Source organism: Chiloscyllium plagiosum, unplaced genomic scaffold (assembly GCF_037043375.1).
Source record: "Chiloscyllium plagiosum isolate Xiang-an unplaced genomic scaffold, Cpla_swu_hap1 HiC_scaffold_37, whole genome shotgun sequence".
In the NCBI taxonomy this organism is placed as follows: Eukaryota; Metazoa; Chordata; class Chondrichthyes; order Orectolobiformes; family Hemiscylliidae; genus Chiloscyllium; species Chiloscyllium plagiosum.
In genome coordinates this window covers 13,722,762-13,745,264 of record NW_028270175.1, presented here as the reverse complement: position 1 = coordinate 13,745,264, position 22,503 = coordinate 13,722,762, and the positions used below count along the sequence as shown (strand labels likewise).

The 22,503-nt window shown below is 39.9% G+C and overlaps 1 protein-coding gene across 20 annotated transcripts in view; it reads left to right on the top strand.

The window, feature by feature from the left end:
• The window catches only part of LOC122540391 (uncharacterized), a 29,458-nt gene extending 9,589 nt beyond the window's left edge, over nt 1-19,869 (top strand). For 9 of the 20 annotated variants that reach the window (XM_087980351.1, XM_087980348.1, XM_087980356.1 and 6 more), the window contains 2 exons: nt 11,181-16,144; nt 17,382-19,869. In XM_087980351.1, the coding sequence (XP_087836477.1) occupies nt 16,051-16,144; nt 17,382-17,971 (684 nt within the window). In that variant the 5' untranslated portion in view covers nt 11,181-16,050 and the 3' untranslated portion in view covers nt 17,972-19,869. Of the gene's footprint in view, nt 1-11,180; nt 17,251-17,381 lie in introns of all 20 variants that reach the window. The other 11 variants (XM_087980363.1, XM_087980362.1, XM_087980364.1 and 8 more) reach the window with 5 other exon arrangements.
• The last annotated feature ends 2,634 nt before the right edge of the window (nt 19,870-22,503 follow it).

The following is a 22,503-nucleotide window of genomic DNA, read 5'->3' as shown; positions in this document are numbered from 1 at the left end:
TGTCTCGAATACACAATGACTGTTTAAAACTTAATGTAGAGCAGAACGATCTGGCTTGTTTTATTTTGACTCTTTAAAGTCTACAGCAAGTGACCAAGGCTCCGCATATACAACAAAATGTATTCTGAAATAGTAGAGAGCGCCTGAACACAGTGAAATGCTCTAAGACGCTTCATAGGAGTGTTGAAAGAAAATTTGGCACTGAGCAACATGAGGTTTTAGGGCAGCAACTAAGAGCTTTGATGAAAGAGGTGGGTTTTCAGGAGCCTCCTACACGCGGAGACCAACCTGATGAAGGGGCATCCCAGAGCCCGAAGAGGCTGTCAGCTGAAAGCGGGGCTGCTGACGCTGGAACACTTTAATCTCGAGGTCGGAATGAAAAAGATCGCAGACATTTCGGAGGGTTTTAGGGCTGGAGAATAGAAGGGAGGGACAAGGCGGTAGTAGAATTACCTCACGCCACAACATCCACTATAGGGTTGGGGATATGTGGTAATCACATTTCAACACAGGGATGAATTGCGGCCAGCGACTCAAGGCTCTTATTTCTGAAGTCTCAACAGTATCCCCTTCCAGTGTTCTTTCACTTGGCATCGCTCTCCCTATCAAAGCGCTGCAAACTTTTTCAGTCCTAAAGCGCCCTCGCCTAATGGAGTTCACACCAGTAACCAAAACTGATTGTGTTGAAGAGTTCGAGCACGTAAGAGCCAGGCACCCCTTCCCTTCCGGGTACACAATCCACTGGATAGCGCCTGACTCTAGACTAGGGAGTGGAGTGTCGTGTGCTTTGGCGCCGCCTTTGATATAAAAACAAGCCTCAGGCATCTCAATGAAATGTGCCTCAGCAGTTATTTGAGTTTACCAACCTAATCACCGCGGTCCACGCCACCTAAGGTTGGACCACACCAGACTTTTATTTACACCAGGACTCTGTGCCTGTCCAGTATTTAACTGACTCTCGAGTGTTTCCGGAAACACATACATTTCAGAGCTGGAGGATAAAAAAAGTGGGGGGGGGGGGGGGGGGGGGCGGAGGGCGACATAAACAGATAGGGAGAAAGGCAAAGAGAAACACACACATAAAAATAAAACGATCTCTGGATTAACAGAGAGAAAGGGGCATGAACAGGGCTAGAGCTAAAGGACGGAGCGACACTACTCGGTGTTGTAGCGAGATGAAGTCTTCGGTGCCTTTGACAGAGTGTTTACAAATTGTCCATTCCCTCCGGTGGATTGTAAGTTTTCGCTCAAATGTGTTCGAGCGAGAGATGCTGGGACGATTTCGGAATTTTTTGAAAGTGACAACCGTTCTCAGATCGCTACCATTTCCTTCCAAAAGCTGTCCCTGAACTTTGGTTTTAACACAAGCACGTTTCATCGCGTGGAATTGAAATATTTCGGGATGTAAACATTAGATTTAAACGATTCTAGAATGTTTTATCGTGAAGTTTGTGCTGTTTCCCCGAAGTTGTTAAATGCACACGCATTTCCCCCGCTTGTCTCTGTTTCCTTGCGGTTAGATTAACCGTCTGGGAAACAATTGAGCCAAGCACGACTCAGTGGTGTTACCTTCCCCAACTCACTCCCCATTAGTATTTGTCTTCAAATGATGTGTAAAAAAAATGTATTTTAAACAACTGCAATCTGGCGTTGGTTTTTTGGGCAACGTTTTTATAAAAACAAAATTGCGAGGATCTGTCTCCAGTGACTTTTTAAGACTTGGAAATACATCTATAAAGGGAGCACTTTAGAAACATGATTTTTGTTTTAATCATACGTGGTACCGGCCTCTGTTGAAAAAGCATCAAATCCTGAACTTGGCGAAATCTGAGAGTCCCCTTTTCGTAGGTGTTTCCCAGCAGCTCACATTAACCAGGCTGCATCTCCTTTAGGGTTTCTGTGCTATTTCTGTTTTTGCGTGGGGATTGTGACTAAGGCGTAACGGTTACAATGTTGATTGATTCTTCTATATGTATGTGTGTGTGTGTGCGCGGGGTAGGGGGGAGGGAGGGTGGGCAGTGGTATATGCCTATACTGTATATGTGTGTCTGTCTGTGGGTATATGCATAAGTGTGTGTGTGTAGGAAACGATAATTGATTTGGACTTCAATCCTTAAGTGATCGTTTCAATGGTGACAGTATAAGCGTGTTTACATTTGAAACCTTATAAAGAATCCTTTTTTTACTTCTCAAAAACACAGCAGCCCTTGGTGATAAAATGTACTTAAAGACTGCACATCTTCCATTTCTCTAACATTGCATTTCCTCAACCTTATTACAGACCACAAATATCAAAACAAATATAAGTCATATGTTATGTAATTATTTGACTAAATTAATATGATACATTACTATTGAGTTGCACTTTGCCACGTAAGAATATATGTTAATTTTGCAGCTTTGATTATTACATTTTTTTCTGGTTGCATTTGAAGGAAACATTTCGGACATTTGAAATTACGTTAATATTTCAAGTGCATAAAAGACAATGAACCGTAAAGGTGTGTGTGTGTCAGGAGAGTTTGGCACCTGTATTAAACGCGAGCTTTAAACCGTTACTAATACTGCCGATCCAGAGATGGAGAAAGCAGGCGACTGTTGCCACTTTAAGACCCATGTATTGGCTGCATAGGCAGCTCACCATTGCAATCCCTGTTTCACTTCATTGCACTCAAGTCATTAATCCAGACGACTAAAACAACGGAGCTGCACGTCTCCAAAGCGTGCAATAAAAATGCGCGAATGCAGAGCCCCGGGGCAAGAAGAAAATTACCAGAAGTAGAAGTGACCTTAGGATGATGTAATCAATCAAACGACCCGTAGGGACACGTATCACAGTCTTAATCTTTCAAGGGAGGCTAGATGAGAAAGTCATGTGATCTTTTTTTAAAAAAACCTCTTTTTACCCCTTTAAAATATTGTTACCTCGGGCACGAGGGTTAGAGAATAGCTGGGAAGGGCTGCATAAATCTTTTATGAAAGAATAATATTGGAGTGAATAAAGCCCTTAGCACAGGGACACAGAGAGCTGGGTCATATTTGTGCTCGTTCTTTCCACGGTAAACGGCATGACAAATATTTAATTTGTTCTAATATGCCTATGGTCAGGAAATGTGTTATTTAAAACCACCACGCTGCTTTTGGGAGGGGGGTGGTGGGGTGGGGGGTGGTGGTCAGAAAGCAGTCAAGCTATTTACTCCAAAATTGAAATGCAAAGTGGCGTCTACTTCAGCTGGAGGATGTTACTTTGTTCAGGATATGTTATAGTGGCGTTCATAAATCAAGATGTTGTAAGGACCAAATAAATAGTTATTTTCCCCCCCGTAATATTTCACCAAATCGGTTTTTTTGAATCAAGTTTCCAGACTTACTCCACATACGATCCTATGAAATGTTCTAGGCATTAACAAAATGGAAACGACGTGCATTATAGTATTTCAGTCATCCTTCGTGACTCTCCGTAAACTGTTGGAATTCGGAATCTGTAATGTGGAATATCTTGTAATCAGTTTGTTTTGTCGCAATAATTCTTATCTCTTTCATACAAGAGGACCCAAGTCAATGTCAGTATATTCCGGCCCTATATTTTATAGGAGCTGAATTAATCCGTATCTGGGTTAATTGCAGTTGGATTGCAGGACTGTTTGGGTTGGGATATCTGGTCGGCATGGACGGGTTGGATCGAAGGGTCTGTTCCGTGCTGGACATCTCTAGGACTCTCTGACTTTCGAGGCGTATTTGAAGTGATTCTGGTTAATTTTCAAAACAAAACAGGGGTCTTAACTGCTTTCAGTTGTAACCAGCAGATGGAATTGCAGCATTTCTTAAATTCAGATGCTCGCGTAACATACTCAAATGTTAACCTGGTCTACAAAATGGTTGGTATTGTTGAAAATAACTTATTGAAGTCCATTTCCCACCTGGACACTTAAGGAAAGTCTCTGGCCACTTGAGGACTCCTCCAACTCCAAATCCCACTTCGTCCCGATTGTGGGTTGAGCAGTTTGATTATAAAGCGAGATTATTTGTATGCAGACTGTTGTCTCCCAGTTGCTTGTTGAAATGGTCGTCATTATTAATCTATTTGCGTGAAATGATGAATGAGATTCGTAACACCCTCTTCTCAATCAAAACCACATCGGAGTGGCTTTCAACCGCATCACACGTGAAGCGCAGAAGGTGTGCATTAATAAAATCGGGCGATTGAAGAGTGCTGCTAAGTAAAATGTTGGCCATATTGAGTAGGTGACCATCTCCCTTTACCTATAACCAGAATGATTGTCTATAGATTGAAACCTGCCTTGCTCCCAAACATCGACTCTTTTGTACTTTTACAAAGAGTGCTTTAACAAACTTTTAAAAAAGATTCTCATTTAATTTCAGGATCGGTTTCTTATCTCTGCGGATTTTATATTAATTATATTTAATAAAGTATTAGAAACTTTCTTGAAGGAGTTATCCATCATTAATATTTGGCGCTGAGTTAACGCAGGTTTGAAATAATTCTTAAAAGATCTCAGGATTAAAGGTTGTACCTTCTGTGACATCTCCCACATCCCAATGACTCAGAAACCCATTCGAAACTAGCTTCTCAGTTATTTTGTCCGACTTTCTCTGTATGCTACCAGAAAACTGCAGACATTGACTTAAACCAAACACCTATTTGCCACGAAAATAAGGATCAGATTCTCAGGTTAAAAATAAGCAAGCGATAGGGAATGGCTCAGTGTGGAGGCCGGCGTTCATTTCCGAATGGAGGGAAGGGCGTCATTTTTACAAGTGTCTGGAGGCACTCGTACCTAACTTAGTGGAACATACCTGAACAAACCACTTCCATTGTTTGCGTTAAGTACTGGACAATCAGTTCAGAAAATAGGGGCGCGGTTTCTCCAAACCGTCCGACATAGGGGGCAAAACGATTAAGCAGGATGAGTTATTTCATTTTGAAGAAACAGAATTTAGCCCGACTTATTTCGAGCGGAAGTTAACAGGGAAGCAGTGCTACTCATTCTAAAGCTGTGTGAATGTTTTGGACAACGCATTTCGGAACCCATTGACACATTAGATGAAACGATACAAGTCCCTTCCCATTTACACCAGTCTCCTGATATAAATATAATCCTATTTCACTGACAGGTATATCCCTGTTGTTGATTAAAAACGTCTTGCCTCAAGAGAAAAAAAAATCGGGGATTAATCGCTTGCTCATGCCTAGACGGGTGGCGTTAACCCTTTGAGTGCTGTAGAATATCGTGGAATTAGTTCCATTATCCCAGGAAGGAGGAATCCTCAACTGGGATTATTATCTATCCCCACTATCTCACCGCGACTCCCTTCCATAAACTCTGGAACTCTCAGGTTCACTAAACTAATCGAAACCATTTCCATACATTTTGGATTCTTGCTTACCATCTAATTAACACTGAAACAACCCACATTCAGAGCTCAGAGCGTTAACCTTCTCGCGTCACAGAGTGCGCTGTTGCTCTTACTACAATCTCAATGGGGACAATAAAACAAACAAGACGCGCCAAAACATGATATGTTCTCGCTTCTTAGGTGAACGGTGAAGTTGGCTTGACTGAAGACTGGAGATTACTGCGGATAAGGCAGCATCTGTGGAAAGAAAGCGAGCTAACGTTTCAGGTCGAGATAACCGAGAATCTGGATGGATCTCTCTTCCTGTGACTTGGCCCAAATTGTCCCATCTCCTCCCATTCATCTACTTGAGTTTGAGAAACACAAATTCTTTCAACTAATATTGATCTATCAGTGTCAGTGTACTCGACAGAAGAACAATCTATGAAACTGACCCAGATAAATGCGATAAGGTGTTTCTAGATAACACATTTTATTAATAAAATTATGATGATTATTCAGATTTGTAAACCTCACCCGCCCATAATTATATTTCACGAATGTTTGCAGTTGTCCAGCACTAGAACTGAATTGTGTTGTATATGGATTCGCTTGTACATTTCAGTCTTTGGAGTCCATCGTGAATGCTGATATTTCAGATTCTATGAGCCTCATTATGTAAGTTTTCAAAGCTTTAAAACGTACATTCTATCAGAATTAGCTAAAGGATCAAAATACCATATTTAAAAGGGAAGGCGTGGAGACGTTGACCCGACTCGCCAATAGTTATGCCCCTAAGTCTTTTTTAATTATGAATGAAGTTTCTGACGTTCAAGTGGAGACATTCGGCCCCATGCTTCGCGTGGATGCCGTTTCGTCTTCCCTCTTTGATGGCCAGTGATGTTTAATTTTCTTTCCAAACTTCTAAACACCAGCTTCAGTTCAGAGTGTTAGGTGTTAATGTGGTTGGCCAAGGGATAATCGAATTGCTTTCATGTTTTTACTTCTAGGCAAGTAATGTGCAGAATTCGTAGGCCTCATTGTTTATCTGGTAAATTACAGATCTTAGACAACTAGTTTATTTTTATTGCACTATAAATCTTTTTTTTCCATAGACAATGTATATGGTAAAACAGACAAAAACAGAAATTTCGGGAGAAGCTCAGCAGGTCTAGTAGCACCTACGGGGAGAAAACACCTTGAACGTTTTGAGCTCAGGGACCATTCTTCAGAATGTATGTACAGTAGTGGATTTTGGGCGTGAATAGATCAACTAAGAAGCTATCTCTCCGCCACCCACTCTTCCACTCTCCACCTACATAATCAGTCCAAAGATGTGCAGGTCAGGTGAATTGGCCAGGCTAAATTGCCCATAATGTTAGGTACATTAGTCAGAGGGAAATAGGTCTGGGTGGGTTACTCTTCGGTGTGGACGTTTTGGGCCGAAGGGTCTGTTTCCACACTGGAGGTAATCTAATGTAATCATCACACGCTCGCACAGGCTAGCACGGACGGAATACAAACTTTCCCACATGAATAGTTACTTTCATTTACACATGTGCACACTGAAAGATTGAAATACGCAACATTTAGGATTATTAACAACAATAGAAATTGCTGAAACAACTCAGCAAGTCCGATAACATTGTGGAGCTAATGTTTCGTGTCCCATGACCCTTCTTGAGAACAACACTGGACTCAAAATTTTAACTCGACTTTCTCCCCTCAGATGCCGCCGGACCCGCTGAGTTTATCCAGCAATTTCTGGTTTTGATCCAGGACCTTCAGCATCCTCAGTTTTAGTTGCAATTATTACAGAGCCTCATAAATGCATAGACATACTCAACAAACATGCACACACTTAAAAAGATATATAAAAATGTACACGCATTTTACAGACATACATGGGTCCAGACTCAATTTTCACAGTTTAAAACTATTTACACTCTCAGCTACACATGGCTCTTGTTCTTTGATTTAATGAGGAAAATTAGTCATTTGTTGCTCTAATAATTTGTTTTCTTCGTTAAAAATATCACAATGTCTTGATTTAATTCAGGCGAACAGGTGTGCCATCATTAAGATTAAATGGCCGTAAAGTCCCTAACAACATCAAAATCATTATAATAAATGGCCGAAAATGGCCCCCTGGTTCTCCGGGAACTAAATTCTAATTGCAGTCTCTTTTACCTTCCACACAATTAGGACCTACAATTACAGGCGGTCAAGTTGTTTAATAAGGTAACGGTGATTAAGTGGAATCATTGAATCGTATTTCGGGAGATAAAAAACAACAGCGCGAGTTGAATTTCTGTCAGCGACCTGAAATATTCTCTTAACCCCGTGAAATAAAATCACACTGCTCAAAATATCCAATAAACAAAACTAAACGGAAGTGCTCGAGAAATTCAGTGGGTTCGGCATCATCTATGGGGAGCGAAACAATATTAAACATTGAACAATATGACTCCTCTTCGGAACTTCTCTCAAATTTATTCCCTACTTACATTTCTAACAAGTATTCACTGTATTAACCGCATCTCATGTCCATAAAAATTGCATGTTCCATTGTAACTATGCTCCATAGTAACTGTCTGTTCCATAGTTATTGCATGTAACAATGGACTATATAGCATATAGTCACTGTATATGTCTCATGAAAAGTATTTAGAAACTTTGATCATTTGTTTTTGGTTTGCATGAAGTTTGCATCTCTTATCAGATGCAAAGAGAACAAGGTTCACAAGCGATTGCATTCCTTATTTGTAGGGTCTAAAAGATGGTAATTACCCCTTCCAAACCTTTTTTTTCTTGGTTTGGTGCATTGGAAGGCGATGAGACAGGCTGGTTACATTTGCCTCTCCTCCTGGGCCAGATGCCAGATCAGGTACCTGGTCTACTGTGGTTACATATTATTCTGGCAGCTTGGTAAAACTGCCTTTGTAATTAGCCATCTCAAATGAGAAACAGCATGGCTACAAGGAAAGAACGTAGAAGGAGTGCAGTAGGAAAGAAAGGAACATTGTAAAGAAAATCCAGCTTTATTTTTAAAGAACTTTTCGTTTTACAAAACACAGTGCCATCTATTAAACCAAAGTGGTTCAATAAAAGAGCTGGTAAACAAAACACAATGCCGCCCTACTCGTCAGTGATTATATTTTAGGATGGTTAGATGTGATTTTTGTAGCGTTGCACTGAAGTAAAAAATGCGAAATTGCTAACAGTTATATTTATTAATGTGAAAATCATACCACCCAACACCGGTAGCATTTCACTGTTGCTGCAGTGGCTTATTTAAATATTATTGTCTCCAACTAAGTACTAATCGAGAGGGGAAAATAAAGGTATTGCAGTTTGGAAGTATAGTAACATGCTGGAAGGTTACAAATTACTACAGATGTTTCCGGGCCCTATTCTTCAAACTGAAATAGCTGGAGCAACACTCTATAAATATATTTTGGGGAATAAATTTATCTAACTCGCGTTTATCATTGAATCCCTCAGCTACACTGAGATGCACTAACAAGATCACCTTTGTTAGGCGAGGGATACAGGTATGGTGTCTCGATGCTCCTTTACTGGGAATGTCATCTCGTTAAAGGAAAAATGGTTTCATTTCTACATTGATTATATTTAGTTGTCGGGTTCCAATTCGTGTGAACCGTATTTGAAGCTTGCTGGAAATACCGTTTGACGACTCAAATATGACGGGCATCAAAGGAAACGTACTCGTGTGCTGTACATTTATACCCAACTTTATAGATTGCACATGGGAGACAATCCTAATTTTAAAGATTGAATGTAAACACAAGCAGGGAATAAGGTAATTAATACAAATAATTTCAAATTTATTGTGATGGCTAGGTCTGTTGCATGTCCACATTGTTAAATAATTTTAAAAAAATCTGTGCAAACAATGGTGAGAGGGACAGAGAAAAGAGCAGGCGCAAAGCGGCCGGGGGTCGGGTGCAATAAAATGAGGAGGGAAGGGGGCGGTGGAGGTAAATAGAAATAAAAGTGCGTTTTAAGGAAAAAAAATGCCACATTTCAGCAATTGTCTGCCGAAAGAGATAAACGAGGAAACAAGGACACGGATTTGAAAGACAATAAATTCCGTCAGAGAAAGGAAAACCAATTTTTGCGTTGCAAATCTAAGGACTAGATTTAAATTCTTTGGGTGGCAGAGGAAGTGCACGAATGTAGATAGTTGTGGGATAAGTAATATTCAAATGTTTTCCCTCCTCAGTCTATTTGATAGATTAATCTTTGAAGTGAAACAGGCTGGAAGGCACACTATGAAAGTGCGTTACAAGTTAAACCAGTCACATTTTCACTAGTTATATTTTATCAGCGACATGTACTGATTTCGATCCTTTCATTATCAGGCGTGTTGATATATCCCCATAGTCCATTCAAAAAATACGGACATTGATATTTTAAGTCTCTTTGAACTAAAATGCTTGGTTAAAATTGAATACCGACCCTTCTGCCCAGAATTGCATTTCCATTCTTACATATTTGCAATTTTTGCTCAATATTTCGACATTGTCTCCAAAAGAACTGACTCAGATTTATCTTAGCACTCAGAGAAAAAAGTGATTCCGCAAAGCATTTAAGTGGAGAAGGGATAGAATTGTAATTAAAAGTTCAACCGAAGTAGATATTGATTTATACTGGATAATATGACTTCTATGAGGTTTATTTACTACATTTTGTCTTCATATGGTTAGAATTTGCAGGTTAGAAGTTGTAATCTTTCAGCTCTAGTCTGGTTGCATTCTGTTTTGATTTATGACACAAAATGATTTAATAACATCCAGTCAATGCTATTAAGCTCACTAATATGATACCTTTGATAGGCGATTAAATTGTTATAAAATTGTGCATATTTTTGTTTATCCTATCTAAGCACTTCGGGATTTGATTGTTTAACACTCGACGTCTATCGTTAATGTGTCTGGGACCATTCTTGAAAAATGTGTATTTTAAAGTTAACATTTTTGTACCACAAAACTAATCCTAAGAAAAGGCATTTTGCCATATTTTAGACTTCTTTCGTGTGTCTTTTGAATCTGAATTAATTAATTAACAAATAGCAAATGCAATACATTTAATCTTACCTATTTAAAATTAGGCGTGTCACCAATATCAAAATATTTAAGGAAATAAACTGAGCCATTATTCCAGATTTTCTTCAAATAAAAACAGAACAAGCGGTTTTGCTGGCTTTAACACACCGAGAACACATTCTACACTAAATGCTGAAGCACAAGAGATGGTGGAGGAAATTTCCCCTTTGCAGAAATATCGCCAACAGAATCAGTGGGATGGAAAATGTATGATTTACTTTTTAACTCTCTTCTGCACTGGACAAGTTTGGAAAGTTTCCTGTTTATTTTGTAAATGGATTTCTTTTCTCTTTGCCCTTTGTAAAGGGTACATGACTTGAAAATGTACAATTAGTGCGTTAAAACCCGCTGAGGTGTAAAGCCCTCCGGTGGTCATTTCCTGGTTTCTTGCTAGATCCGCCAGCTATCCTTAATTGCCTTCATCGCTGTACAGAATCATCTTTTCTAACGAAGCCAAGGGGTCCCTGCTGTTTCTTCACATTTATTTTAACGTGATATACTGTTTCCTTTGTACAATAACTCTCACGGTTACTTAGACTGGCCCAATGCTGACGGGATGGCTTGTCTTCAACTATGGGAGCATCGGTGGACAGAGAAACATACGTAACTTTTCTCGCCCCTTATGACTCTCCTTGAGAACTCAGTTCATGTTCATATTGCACTCCAGCGTTAACCCTGTTTTTCCCTCCACAGGTGCTGCCAGAGTTACTCCAACGTTTTCTGTTTTCACTTCAGATCTCCAGCATCTGCAATACTTTGATTTTATTTCAATCTTCACTTCTAAACGATTTCACCGTCCAAGGGGGAAGACTCTGCAGTTGACAAGAACGGTGTGGTGGAGAATGGATTTTTAAAAATGGCTTTGGGGAAGATGCCATTACTGGCTACGCCAACATTTATTGTTCATTCCCTATTTCCCTGGGATAAGGCAGTGGTGAGCTGTCTTCTTGAACTGCTGCAGTCCTTGGAGTGTCAGGACACCCTCAAGTGAGGAAGGGAGCTTCAGGATTCTGACCCAACCACAGAGTAGGACTGATGATATAATTCCGATTCAGTGTGGTGTATAAGTTGGAGGCAACATGGAGATGGTGTATTTATTTCATGCTTTTGCTGCCCTTATCCTTCTAGGTGGTACAGCTCACAGGTTTAGAAAGTGCTTTTGAAGGAACCTACAATGCATCGTTAGATGGTATGCATTCCTTATATGGTGCTTTGGTGGTGAAGAGAGTAAAAGTGCTGGATGAGTGTGAATGAAGTGGGCTTCTTTTTTCTGGCTGGTGTCAAGCTTCTTGAGTGTTGTGCCCATTAGGGAGAGAGTTCCATTACACTCCTGACTTATGTCTTGTTGATGGTGGACTGGTATTGGAGAGGAAAGAAGTTAGTTAAGAGCCTAGGCTGAACAGATAAAAGGAGGAGTCAGAAATAGTTGACGTGTCGCTTTTAATTTTCCAAAACCCATTAGATTCAGGGAAGTTTCCTCTAGATTGGAGTATAACTCCTTTATTCTAAATGACAGAGAGACAATAGCAGGAAACTACAGGCCATTTCGTTTAACATTTGCCATAGGGAAAATGTTAGATGGCTTTATTAAAGATATTATAGCAGAGCACCTGGATCAATTCAAGGAAATCAGGCAGAGCCAACCTGATTTTGTCAAGGACAATCCATCTTGAACTAATTTATAGAGTCATAACATCATATAGCACTGAAACAAACCCTCAGTCCAACTTATCCATGCCAACCAGGTTTCACAAATTGTTAGTCCCATTTGCATATGGTTGGCCCATACCTTTCCTATTCAAATACCTGCCCAAATGTTTTTTTTAGCTGTTGTAACTATACCTGCATTTATTACTTTCTCTGACAGTTCATTCCGCATACAAACCACTCATTGTTGAAAAAAAGGTTGCTCTTTAAGTTCCTTTTAAATCATTCTCCTTTCACCTAAAAACTAAACCCTCTAGTTTTGAATTCCCATAGTCTGGGGGAATGAGGTTTGCTATACACATTATCTATGCCCCTTATGATTGTATAAACCTCTAGAAGGTCACCCTCGACCTCCTATGCTTTCGGGAAAAAAGTCCCAACCTATCCAGCCTCTCCTTATACTCAAACCCTCCAGTCCTGGTAATATCTCTGTAAATTGTTTTCTGCATCTTTTCCAATGTAATGTTATCCTTCTTATAGTAGGGTGACCAGAACTGTATACAGTTGTATAAAATAAGTTGTGCTGTAGATAAAGGGGGAACCAGCTGATGTATTGTATTTAGATTTCCAGAAGACATTTGATAAGGTGCAACATCAAAGGTTATTGCTGAAAGTAAAAACTCACAGTGTAGAGGGTAACATATTGACATGAATTGAAGATCGGCTTGCTAACCAGAGAGTAGGAGTAAATGATTCAATTCAGGCTAGCAGGATATCATGAGAAGTGTGCAATTGGGGTTGGCACTGGAGCCTCAACTCTTTACAATCATGTACCTGTAATTGATTTGGAATGTAGAATCTAAGTTATGACAGCTGAACTTTACTCATGACACTAAAATAGACAGGAAAGTGGGTTGTGAAAAGACATAAGGAGCCTACGAAGGGATTTTTATATATAGGATAAGTGAGTGGACAAAGTTCTAACAAATTTAGTACAAAGTGGGAAATTGAGAAATTGTCCATATTAGCAGAAAGAATAAAATGAAGTATATTGTCAAAGTGGTGAGAGGTTGCAGAGCTCTGAGATGCAGTGAGACCTGGGTTTCCTAATACACGGGTCCCAGGTTAGTACATTTGTACAGCCATGAGTCAGAAAAACCAACAGAATTTTCTGTTCTACTGTAAGAGGAACTGGTACAAAAGTGGGGAGGTGTGCTTCTGTTATAACAGGCCATTGGTGAGATTGCGTCTAGTGTACAGTATGCAGTACTGGCTACTATACTTATGGAAGGATGTTAACACAGTGGAAAAAGTTCAGAGAAGATTTACTAGACTTAAACCTGGTATGAACAGGTTGTCTATTAGGAAAAACTAGACAGTCAAGTCTGAATCCTCTGGAGTTTAGAAGGGTCAGAGATAAGAGATGAAAAAACATTTTTTTCTCAGATTTCAAATCAGCCATGTCATTAATGGATGGCAGAGCAGGCTCGAGGGACTAAATGGCCTATTGTTGTTCCTTGTTTGTATGTCCTTGTTAAGAATTTCTATCTTCTGATCTGCCCTTGAAGCCACACTAAGAATAGGACAGGTTCAGTTGAGTTTCAGGTCAATGGTAACCCCCAGCATGTTGATGGGGCAGGTAGGGAGGGGTTTGGTCAGTGGTCAATGAAGGAATGCCATTGAACATTAAGAATTGATGGTTAAGTTTTCTCTTGTTGATGGTATTCATTACCCTGCATTTGTGTAGCACAGATATACCTTCCACTTATCAGATTAAGGTTGGATACCATCCAGATCCTGTTGCATTTGGACACAGATTTTTTCAGTATCTGAGGAGTTGAAAATAGTACTGAACATTGAAACCTCATCAGTGAATATGGTGACGTCTGACCTTTATGATGGATAAAGGTCAATGATGTAGCAGTTGAGGATAAGGTACTCTGGCATTGATGCCTTGCAGCTGAGATGATTAAACTCCAACTATTTCAAAATATGCAGACTTTACACCACCTGCTACCTAAGCAGGACAAATTGAACCCAGCCCTCTTAGTCTACTCTCGGTCATTAGCAAAGTTAGGCAAGAAGTTGTTGACAGTGCTACCAAGTGACACTTGCCAAGGACTAAGTCCAACAATCCCACTCATCTTCCTTCATGCTAGGTTGACTCCAACCAGTTGGGAATTAGCCCACTGATTCCGCTTCCCTTGGGCTCTTTGATACATTGCAAGTTGAATACAGCTTTGATGTCTTTTACCTCATTGCTATCTAGTTCATGCTCATACCAAGTCTGCAATCAATTCAGAAGCCAAGTGGTTCTGAAGGAAACCAAACTGAGTATCAGGGAGCACGTTATCCAAGGCAAGTGCCAGTTAGTAGCACAGTCAACAACTTCTTGCATAATTTTGCTGATGACTGAGGGTGGACTTAGAGGGCAGTACTTAGCTGGGTTAGATCTGTCCTGCTTAGATGGTAGTACTCAGGTGGTGTAAAGAACACATATTTTTCTATTTTGGAATATAAATGGGTATGGAAATCAAACAATGAAAGACACTGCAATAGCTGAAATACCAGGAGAGTGTCACAACTTCCAAAATCCAGTGGTGTGTGTTTTTGGCTGTGCATTGCAATTTCTGTTCTCAAAATAGTGCAGTAGATACTTTGAGACAGGAGTTTTTGAATTAAGGGGCAGCTTTGGATTGGCCGAGCAGCAGTTTATTATAGACCTGTAAGTGCAGAGCTGCCAGAGACCTTCATACCTGATAAACAGAGAGAAAAATACTTTTTCTTTCCTTGGTGTGAGTGAAAAGGCAGAGAGAGTTAAAAGAGTGAATTCTGATACACAGAAAGACCTAGATCCACCAGTATCAACTGTCAAAATGAAAAATAACCATCACTTTACAGACAACAGCATATTATCATTTCTAGCATCAAAATGAACTGTGAGAGATGTACAGTTTAAGTTGCATTGTAGTAGATTGGTAACCATTTCATTTTTCTGTCATCAAAGTTACATTTGATTACAAGAAATTGTATTTTCCACTTATTATAAATCCTGGTGTGAATTGCAATTGTCCAAAATATTAGTCAGTGAGGCAAATTGGTCATCTGGGTGGTTTAATTGGGCAAGTGCACATTTTTTGATAGTTTGTTGAGCAGTGTAGTTTGATTATTGGTGCACAACTCCTATGTAGGTTGTAACAAAACTTTGGGGCTCAAGATCCAAGATTTTTGAAGGAGCACATTTCCAGATTGGATGTGGAGTACGGATATTTGGTAAGGAACAAAAGGACAGGTATCAGGTTTCTCATTCTAGAATAACATGGCAATGGAAGCTGCTAAAACCATTCTATAGTTGGGCACGGTATCCCCTATGGATTTATCAGAATTAACAGAAGCCAAATTGATCAAATTGCCAATGAATTATAGGTGGAAAGTTGCCTTTCAAAGCCAAGAAGAAAGAAGTATTTGAAATATTGACAAAGTGTCTAGGGCTGGTGGAAATGCAAGGTGGACTATGTGCATCAAACAGTGAGTCACTTGAGTGAGCAAGAATTCAATTATTGTTTGTCACCTTGAACTTGAAGAATTGAAGCAGGTTGAGATAGAGAAGGAAGTTATAATGCAGGTGTTAGAAAGTGAAATAACTTGAACTTCAGAGAGAGGAGGGTACAAACAAAAAATGCATTTCAGAGTAAAGTAAATGCAGGTGAAAGTGAATGGAAAAGGCTAGAACTAGAAAAAGAAAAGGAGAAAGAAATGAAAGAAGAGATAAAACATATTGGCTGAACATGATATGATTTAAAAAGGACTGTGTCTGCTAAAGAAGACTCTAATGAGGAAAGTCTTAGTCATAATCTAAAGTCTAGTGGGGAAATTTTAAAATGTATACTGGCCTGGCCAAAATGAGGAAACAGATATGGAGGCTTTCTTATTCCCATTTGAGAAAATAGCAAAACAAACGGAATATCTGAAGGAAAACTGGACATTATCCATGCGGAATAAACTGACAGGTAGAAACATAAAATTTATGCATTTCTCTCGGAGGAAGTTTTAATGCATTATAGCATTGCATTTTGGGCTATTATGATTATGTATATGCTTTAGTACTCAAGCATTCAGACAAAAGTTTCAAAAATTGAAGATGCAACTTGAGCAAATCTACATTGAATTTTAAAAGATAAAGGGAAGTCATTTTGACATTGGGAGTAAATACCATGTATAAAGCTCACAGATAAATTATTCTTTGTGAAGAATTTAAAACTCATTATCTTTTGTTGCAAGAACTTATATTGAAGATCAAACTGTTGCAATTGCTAGACAGGCAGCAGCAATGTCTAATGATTGTGAACAGATCCATAGAACGAAATCTTTTTTCGTTCAAGCCCATAAATCTGAGGAGGATAGAGGATGGGAGAGTGAAAGGAAGGATAAGGATAAAGGATGGACAGCTGGGAATACTCCAAGATACCTTCCTCAAACCAAAAAGGAATATTCTGAGGGTGAAAATTGAAGACTGTGTATTCCAGTTGTAATGAAATGGGACAACTTTGTTCAGTTGCTGGAAGTTGTGAAGGAAGCCCATTGGATTAATTGGGTTTATAAAAATAAATCCAGACAAGGAACTTGCAAGTAAAATACCAAAAATCAAATTCTAGCTTTTAATTACAATGAGGTCTCTGAAGCTAAATTGTGCCACGAGTGCAGGAGAAGTATATGAGGTAGTTGAAAGATATTTTTTGCCAAAATGAAAGGTAACTTCTATTTCCTCAAATAATGCAGCTAAATCCATAACTATATTTATTCACACAGGAGCTACTCAAATTACCTTTTTGTCAGAGAAGGACATATTTTCACTCCAGAGAGTTCAATGAAAGCTGACGGTTAATAAATGGGAGAAGTAGAGGCTATATCCAAATTGCATTGCACAAAGTGCAATTAGCGTGTGATTGGTTGTCTGTACTCAGAGTTGTTAACAAATTACCATGGAGCTGTACAAAGTTAGACAGAGCTGATTGACTCCAGAAAATGATGTGACTGGAGGAGAAGTTATAGCTATGGCTATAATAACAGAAAGCCCGAGTTAAAAGGATGGAAGACTTACAGGAACAAGTTCCAGGTATTTTTTCATATTGTGCGTGTGTAACCAGAGCAATGACTAAACAAAGTTCATCACAGAGTTCAAAATAATGATGCAATCTGATGTTAGAGTGTATAATGATTCATTAATCATTGTCCAATACTTCCCAGGAGCCGAAAAACTACGCCATGTTCTTCGCAGCCTGCGACATATGATCAAAGAGGATGAGTACCTCACCAAGACCTTCCCCACACCTCCGCTTCTTGCCTTTAAACGACCACCAAACCTCGAACAGATCATTGTTCGCAGAGCACTGCCCGGCTTTCAGGACAACACCATACAATCTTGTCATGGTAGGCGCTGCAGACGTGTTAGTGTTGACACGGATACCATCATTACACATGGGGACACCGCCTACCATGTACACAGCAGGTACTCATGTGAGTCGGCCAACGTTATGTATCTCATACGCTGCAGGCAGGGATGCCCTGAGGCATGGTACATTGACGAGACCGAGCAAAGGCTACGGCAACGGATGAATGGACACCGCGCAACAAGCAACAGACAGGAGCGTTCCCTCCCAGTCAGAGAACACTTCAGCTGTCCGGGACATTTGACCTCAGACCTCTGGGTGACCATTCTCCAAGGCGGACATCAGGACAGGCAACAATGCAAAGTGGCCGAGCAGAGGATAGCCAAGTTCGGTACCCATGGGCATGGCCTCAGCTGGGACCTTGGGTTCATGTCACACTACAGTTGACCTCATTGCACTAAACACAGACACAGATATAGACACACACTCACAGACAGACAGACATTCCACCAACCCACACACACACACTCACAGTCACACTCACACATACACACACTCTCTCAGAGACACTCATAGCCCCTCACACACACGCACCCACATGCACACACACACAGACATAAGTTTGTGGGTGAATTTGTACTTTCAGAATTACATTTTATTTTGTTCAAAAACTGCATGAATCTGTGTAAGATTCTGTAAATCCCTTTTTTAGATTAGAATCAGTCTGAACATTGGGGCACAGACAGCCTCACACAGGGGACCTCACACCTTCAAGGCATTATCTGGGCTGAGATGGCATCCATTGTCAAAGTTCACTTGAGAGTGTAACTTTAAAAATGTCTGGGATTTACATATGAAAGAACTGAAATCAACATGATCATTCTAAAAAATGAGAGACTTAACAAACAATTTAGATCTTTTTCAATATACAATTTCAGTTATATCACACTGTAAACTTTTGGTATAAATTCTGTGTGTTACGATTTTGCACTCCACAACCACCTGATGAAAGAGCAGCGCTCCGAAAGCTAGTGCTTCCAAATAAACTGTGGGACTGTAATCTGGCATTGTGTGATTTTTAACCTTGATTCATGAAAAGTGTTGAGCAAGTCTTTATTAATTGAAAGCACTTTAAGCCAGTTAATTAAGTTAAGTTGCACTGAAATCAGAACTACTTTAACCTCAAAGTGCTATTATGTTAAAAACTGAGTTCTGAAGAAGTGAAATCACCTTCAAAGATTTTTAGATGAGGAATGAATGGCTGTTTTGGTTGTATTGTCCAAATATCTTAAGGAGATGTTATGCGTACCACATGAATATCCTATGACAGAACATTTAGTAATATCGAAAACTTGAACATCAATGAACAGGCATTTTACCTTACTAAGGTGTCATAAGGACATAGTGCATCAACATCAACTTCACTAGTTTCAAATCTCCCCTTCTCCCACCTCACTCCAGATCCAAGCCACCCAACTCGGCACCACCCTCTTGACCTGTCCTACCTGCCCATCTTCCTTCCCCCTTATCCACTCCACCCTCCCCGGACCTATTACAATTACCTATTGCCTATTGCATCCACCTATCACCTTCACACCTACCTTCCCCCACCGCCTCCCTCCCGATTTATCGCTCATCCCCCTCCCTCCTCCACATTCTTGATGAAGGGCTTATGCCCGACCCTCCTGCTCCTCGAATGCTGCCTGATCTGCTGTGCTATTCCCACGCCACCATTTTCAACTGATTTTCGAACATCTGCAATCCTCACCTTCTCATAGTACATTTCTGTGAAGCAAGCCTTACCTTTGAGGCATGGAAAGCCATAACGTTTGGTCAAATTGGCATCAATAATATACACACCAGGTTATGAAGAAATGTTCAATTGCGTGTGATTAGTGTGACAATACAATGGGTTTAAGAGGTATATTTTGTCCGTTTTTGTATGAAGAGAGGTTGAGACAGAGGTGTCAAACAGTCTACTCAAAACCAATAAAGTGAACAGCTTGTGAGAACCTGTTAAGACAAAAGGTTGGAATAACAAAGCAGCCCAAAAGGGTGGGGTACAACTCCCACAGAACCAGAGTTTTTAGTGTTATCTTTCTGCAATTACTGGGGTCTTGAAACTGGAAGTTTTTATTCCTCTCTCTGTTACAGCTAAAACCTGGGATTCTCTTCCTGCTGCTAGAATTACATATGAAACCATCTGTTTTCTTGAATTTGTCTTTGCCAAAGGCGTGTTTATGGGATGTTACTATATTGGAACAGTTAGTTAGTAGTTGTTAATATATACATCATTTTGTTTCGCATTTCAATAGTTACAGTTGAGCCAATACTTACCTTTTTATTTTTATTTTGTCTGTATTTTAACTGTTTGACCAATGAAATTGCATTTGGAACACTACACCTTTCTTTAAAATAAGAAAAAGTGAGGGTCTAAGCTATCTTTTCAATATATTTTGAGGGGTGCAGTTGACTCCATAACAGTAGGTTGTGTCGGACCATTGTTGAAAATGTAAGCAGGATACTCAGTATATCCTTATAACTATGGATATGGCAAACTGATTTTCAGACGCTTTTCTTTGAAGGACAATTACAATTAAGGTAGTAGTACAAAAAAATACCCAATTTTTGCTTCTTATGGACGACTGAATGATTTACAATCAGACCAAGGTCCCAACTTTGTCTAAATTTTTCTGGACCTAATAAGCAATGAAAATTAAAGAGTTTAACAGTTAAATTTCAATGCATGTTATGGAAAGATACCATGAGATTCTCAAAATAATGATTAAGGACTATTGTCATGAATATCTATAGGATCAGGTCAAAGGATTGGACTTCTTATGATCAGGACAAAGGATTAGACGTCTTATGATTTGCTAACAGAAACTATCCCAAAAAAAATCTACTGCATTAGTCTACTCAAATTGATCCATGGTCATAGGTAAAGAGATCCATTAAAATCAATGAACACAAGTTTTAAGGTTAACAGACCAATCCTCAATGTTGCTAGATAGCCTTGCCAGAGCATTCACAGGCAATGATTCAGGAATGGGCACACAGACATGCTGTAAGTAGAACGTTTGAAGGAGATGAAGTGTTAGTAGCATTACCTTTTACAAGACAAAGTTTAGAACATAGAACGTAGAATATTACAGTGTAATACAGGTCCTTCAGCCTTCGATTGTTCCACAGGTCAGCGCAACAATCTGAAACCTATCTAACCTACACTATTCCATTCTCACCCATAAGCTTATCCAATGACCATTTAAATGCCCTTAAAGTTGGCGAGTCTACTACTGTTGCAGGCAGTGCTTTCCATGTCCCTACTATTCTGAGTAAAGAGACTACCTCTGACATCTGTCCTATATTTATCACCCCTCAATTTAAAGCTATGTCCCCTCATGTTATCCATTGCCATCCGAGGAAAAAGATTCTCACTGTCCACCCTCTGATTATCTTATATGTCTCAATTAAGTCACCTCTCAACCTTCTTCTCTCTACCAAAAACAGCCTCAAGTCCTTTAGCCTTTCTTCGTAAGACCTTCCCTCCATACCAGGCAACGTCCTAGTAAATCTCCTCTGAACCCTTTCCAAAGCTTCCACATTCTTCTCTTAATGCGGCGACCAGAACTGTACGCAATACTCCAAATGTGGCTGCACTAGAGTTTTGTTCAGCTGCAGCATGATCTCATGGTTCCGAAACTCAATCCTTCCACCAATAAAAGCTAACACACCATATGTCTTCTTAACAACCCTATCAACCTGGGTGGCATCAATGTACTTGGACACTGAGATCTCTCTGCTCATCTGCATTACCAAGAATCTTACCATTCACCCAGTGCTCTGCATTTCTGTTACTCCTTCCAAAGTGAATCATCTCACACCTTTCCACATTAAACTCCACTTGCCACCTCTATGTCTCTCTGTAACCTACAATATCCTTCGTCACTATCCATAACTCTACCGACCTTAGTGTCATCCACAAATCTATTAACCCATCTTTCTATGCCCTCATCAAGGTCATTTATATAAATGACAAACAACAGTGGACCCAAAACAGATCCTTGCGATACCCCACGAGTAACTAAACTCCAAGATGAATATTTCCCATCAACCAATATCCTCTGTCTTCTTTCAGCTACCAATTTTTGATCCAAACTGCTAAATCTTCCTCAATCCCATGCCTCCATATTTTGTGCAATAGCCTACATGGGGAACCTTATGAAATGCCTTACTGAAATCCATATACACCACATCAACTGCTTTACCCTCATCCACCTGTTTGGTCACCTTCTCAAAGAACTCAATAAGGTTATGAGGCACGACCTACCCTTCACAAAACTGTGTTGACTATACCTAATCAACTTATTCATCTCTAGATGATCTCTAAATCTTATCTCTTATAACACTTTCCAATACTTGGGTAGCACGGTGGCACAGTGGTTAGCACTGCTGCCTCACAGCACCAAGGTCCCAAGTTCAATTCCAGACTCGGGTGACTGTCTGTGTGGAGTTTGCACATTGTCTGCGTGGGTTTCCTCCGGATGCTCCGGTTTCCTCCCACAGTCCAAAGATGTGCAGGTTAGGTGAAATGGCCACGTTAAATTGCCCATAGTGTTAGGTGCAATAGTCAGAGGGAAATCGGACTGGGTGAGTTACTCTTCAGAGGGTTGGTGTGGACTTGTTGGGCTGAAGGGCCTGTTTCCACACTGTAGGGAATCTAATCTAATCACAACTGAAGTAAGTTTCACAGGTCTATAATTTCCAGGGTTGTCTCTACTCCCCTTCTTGAATAAGGAAACAACATTTGCTACCATCCAGTCTTCTGGCACTATTCCTGTAGACAATGATGACATAAAGATCAAAGCCAAAGGCTTGGCAATTTCCTCCCTGGCTTCCCAGAGAATCCTAGGATAAATCCTATCTGGTTTTACACTTTGCAGAATTACTAACACCTCCTTGTTATGCACCTCAATCCC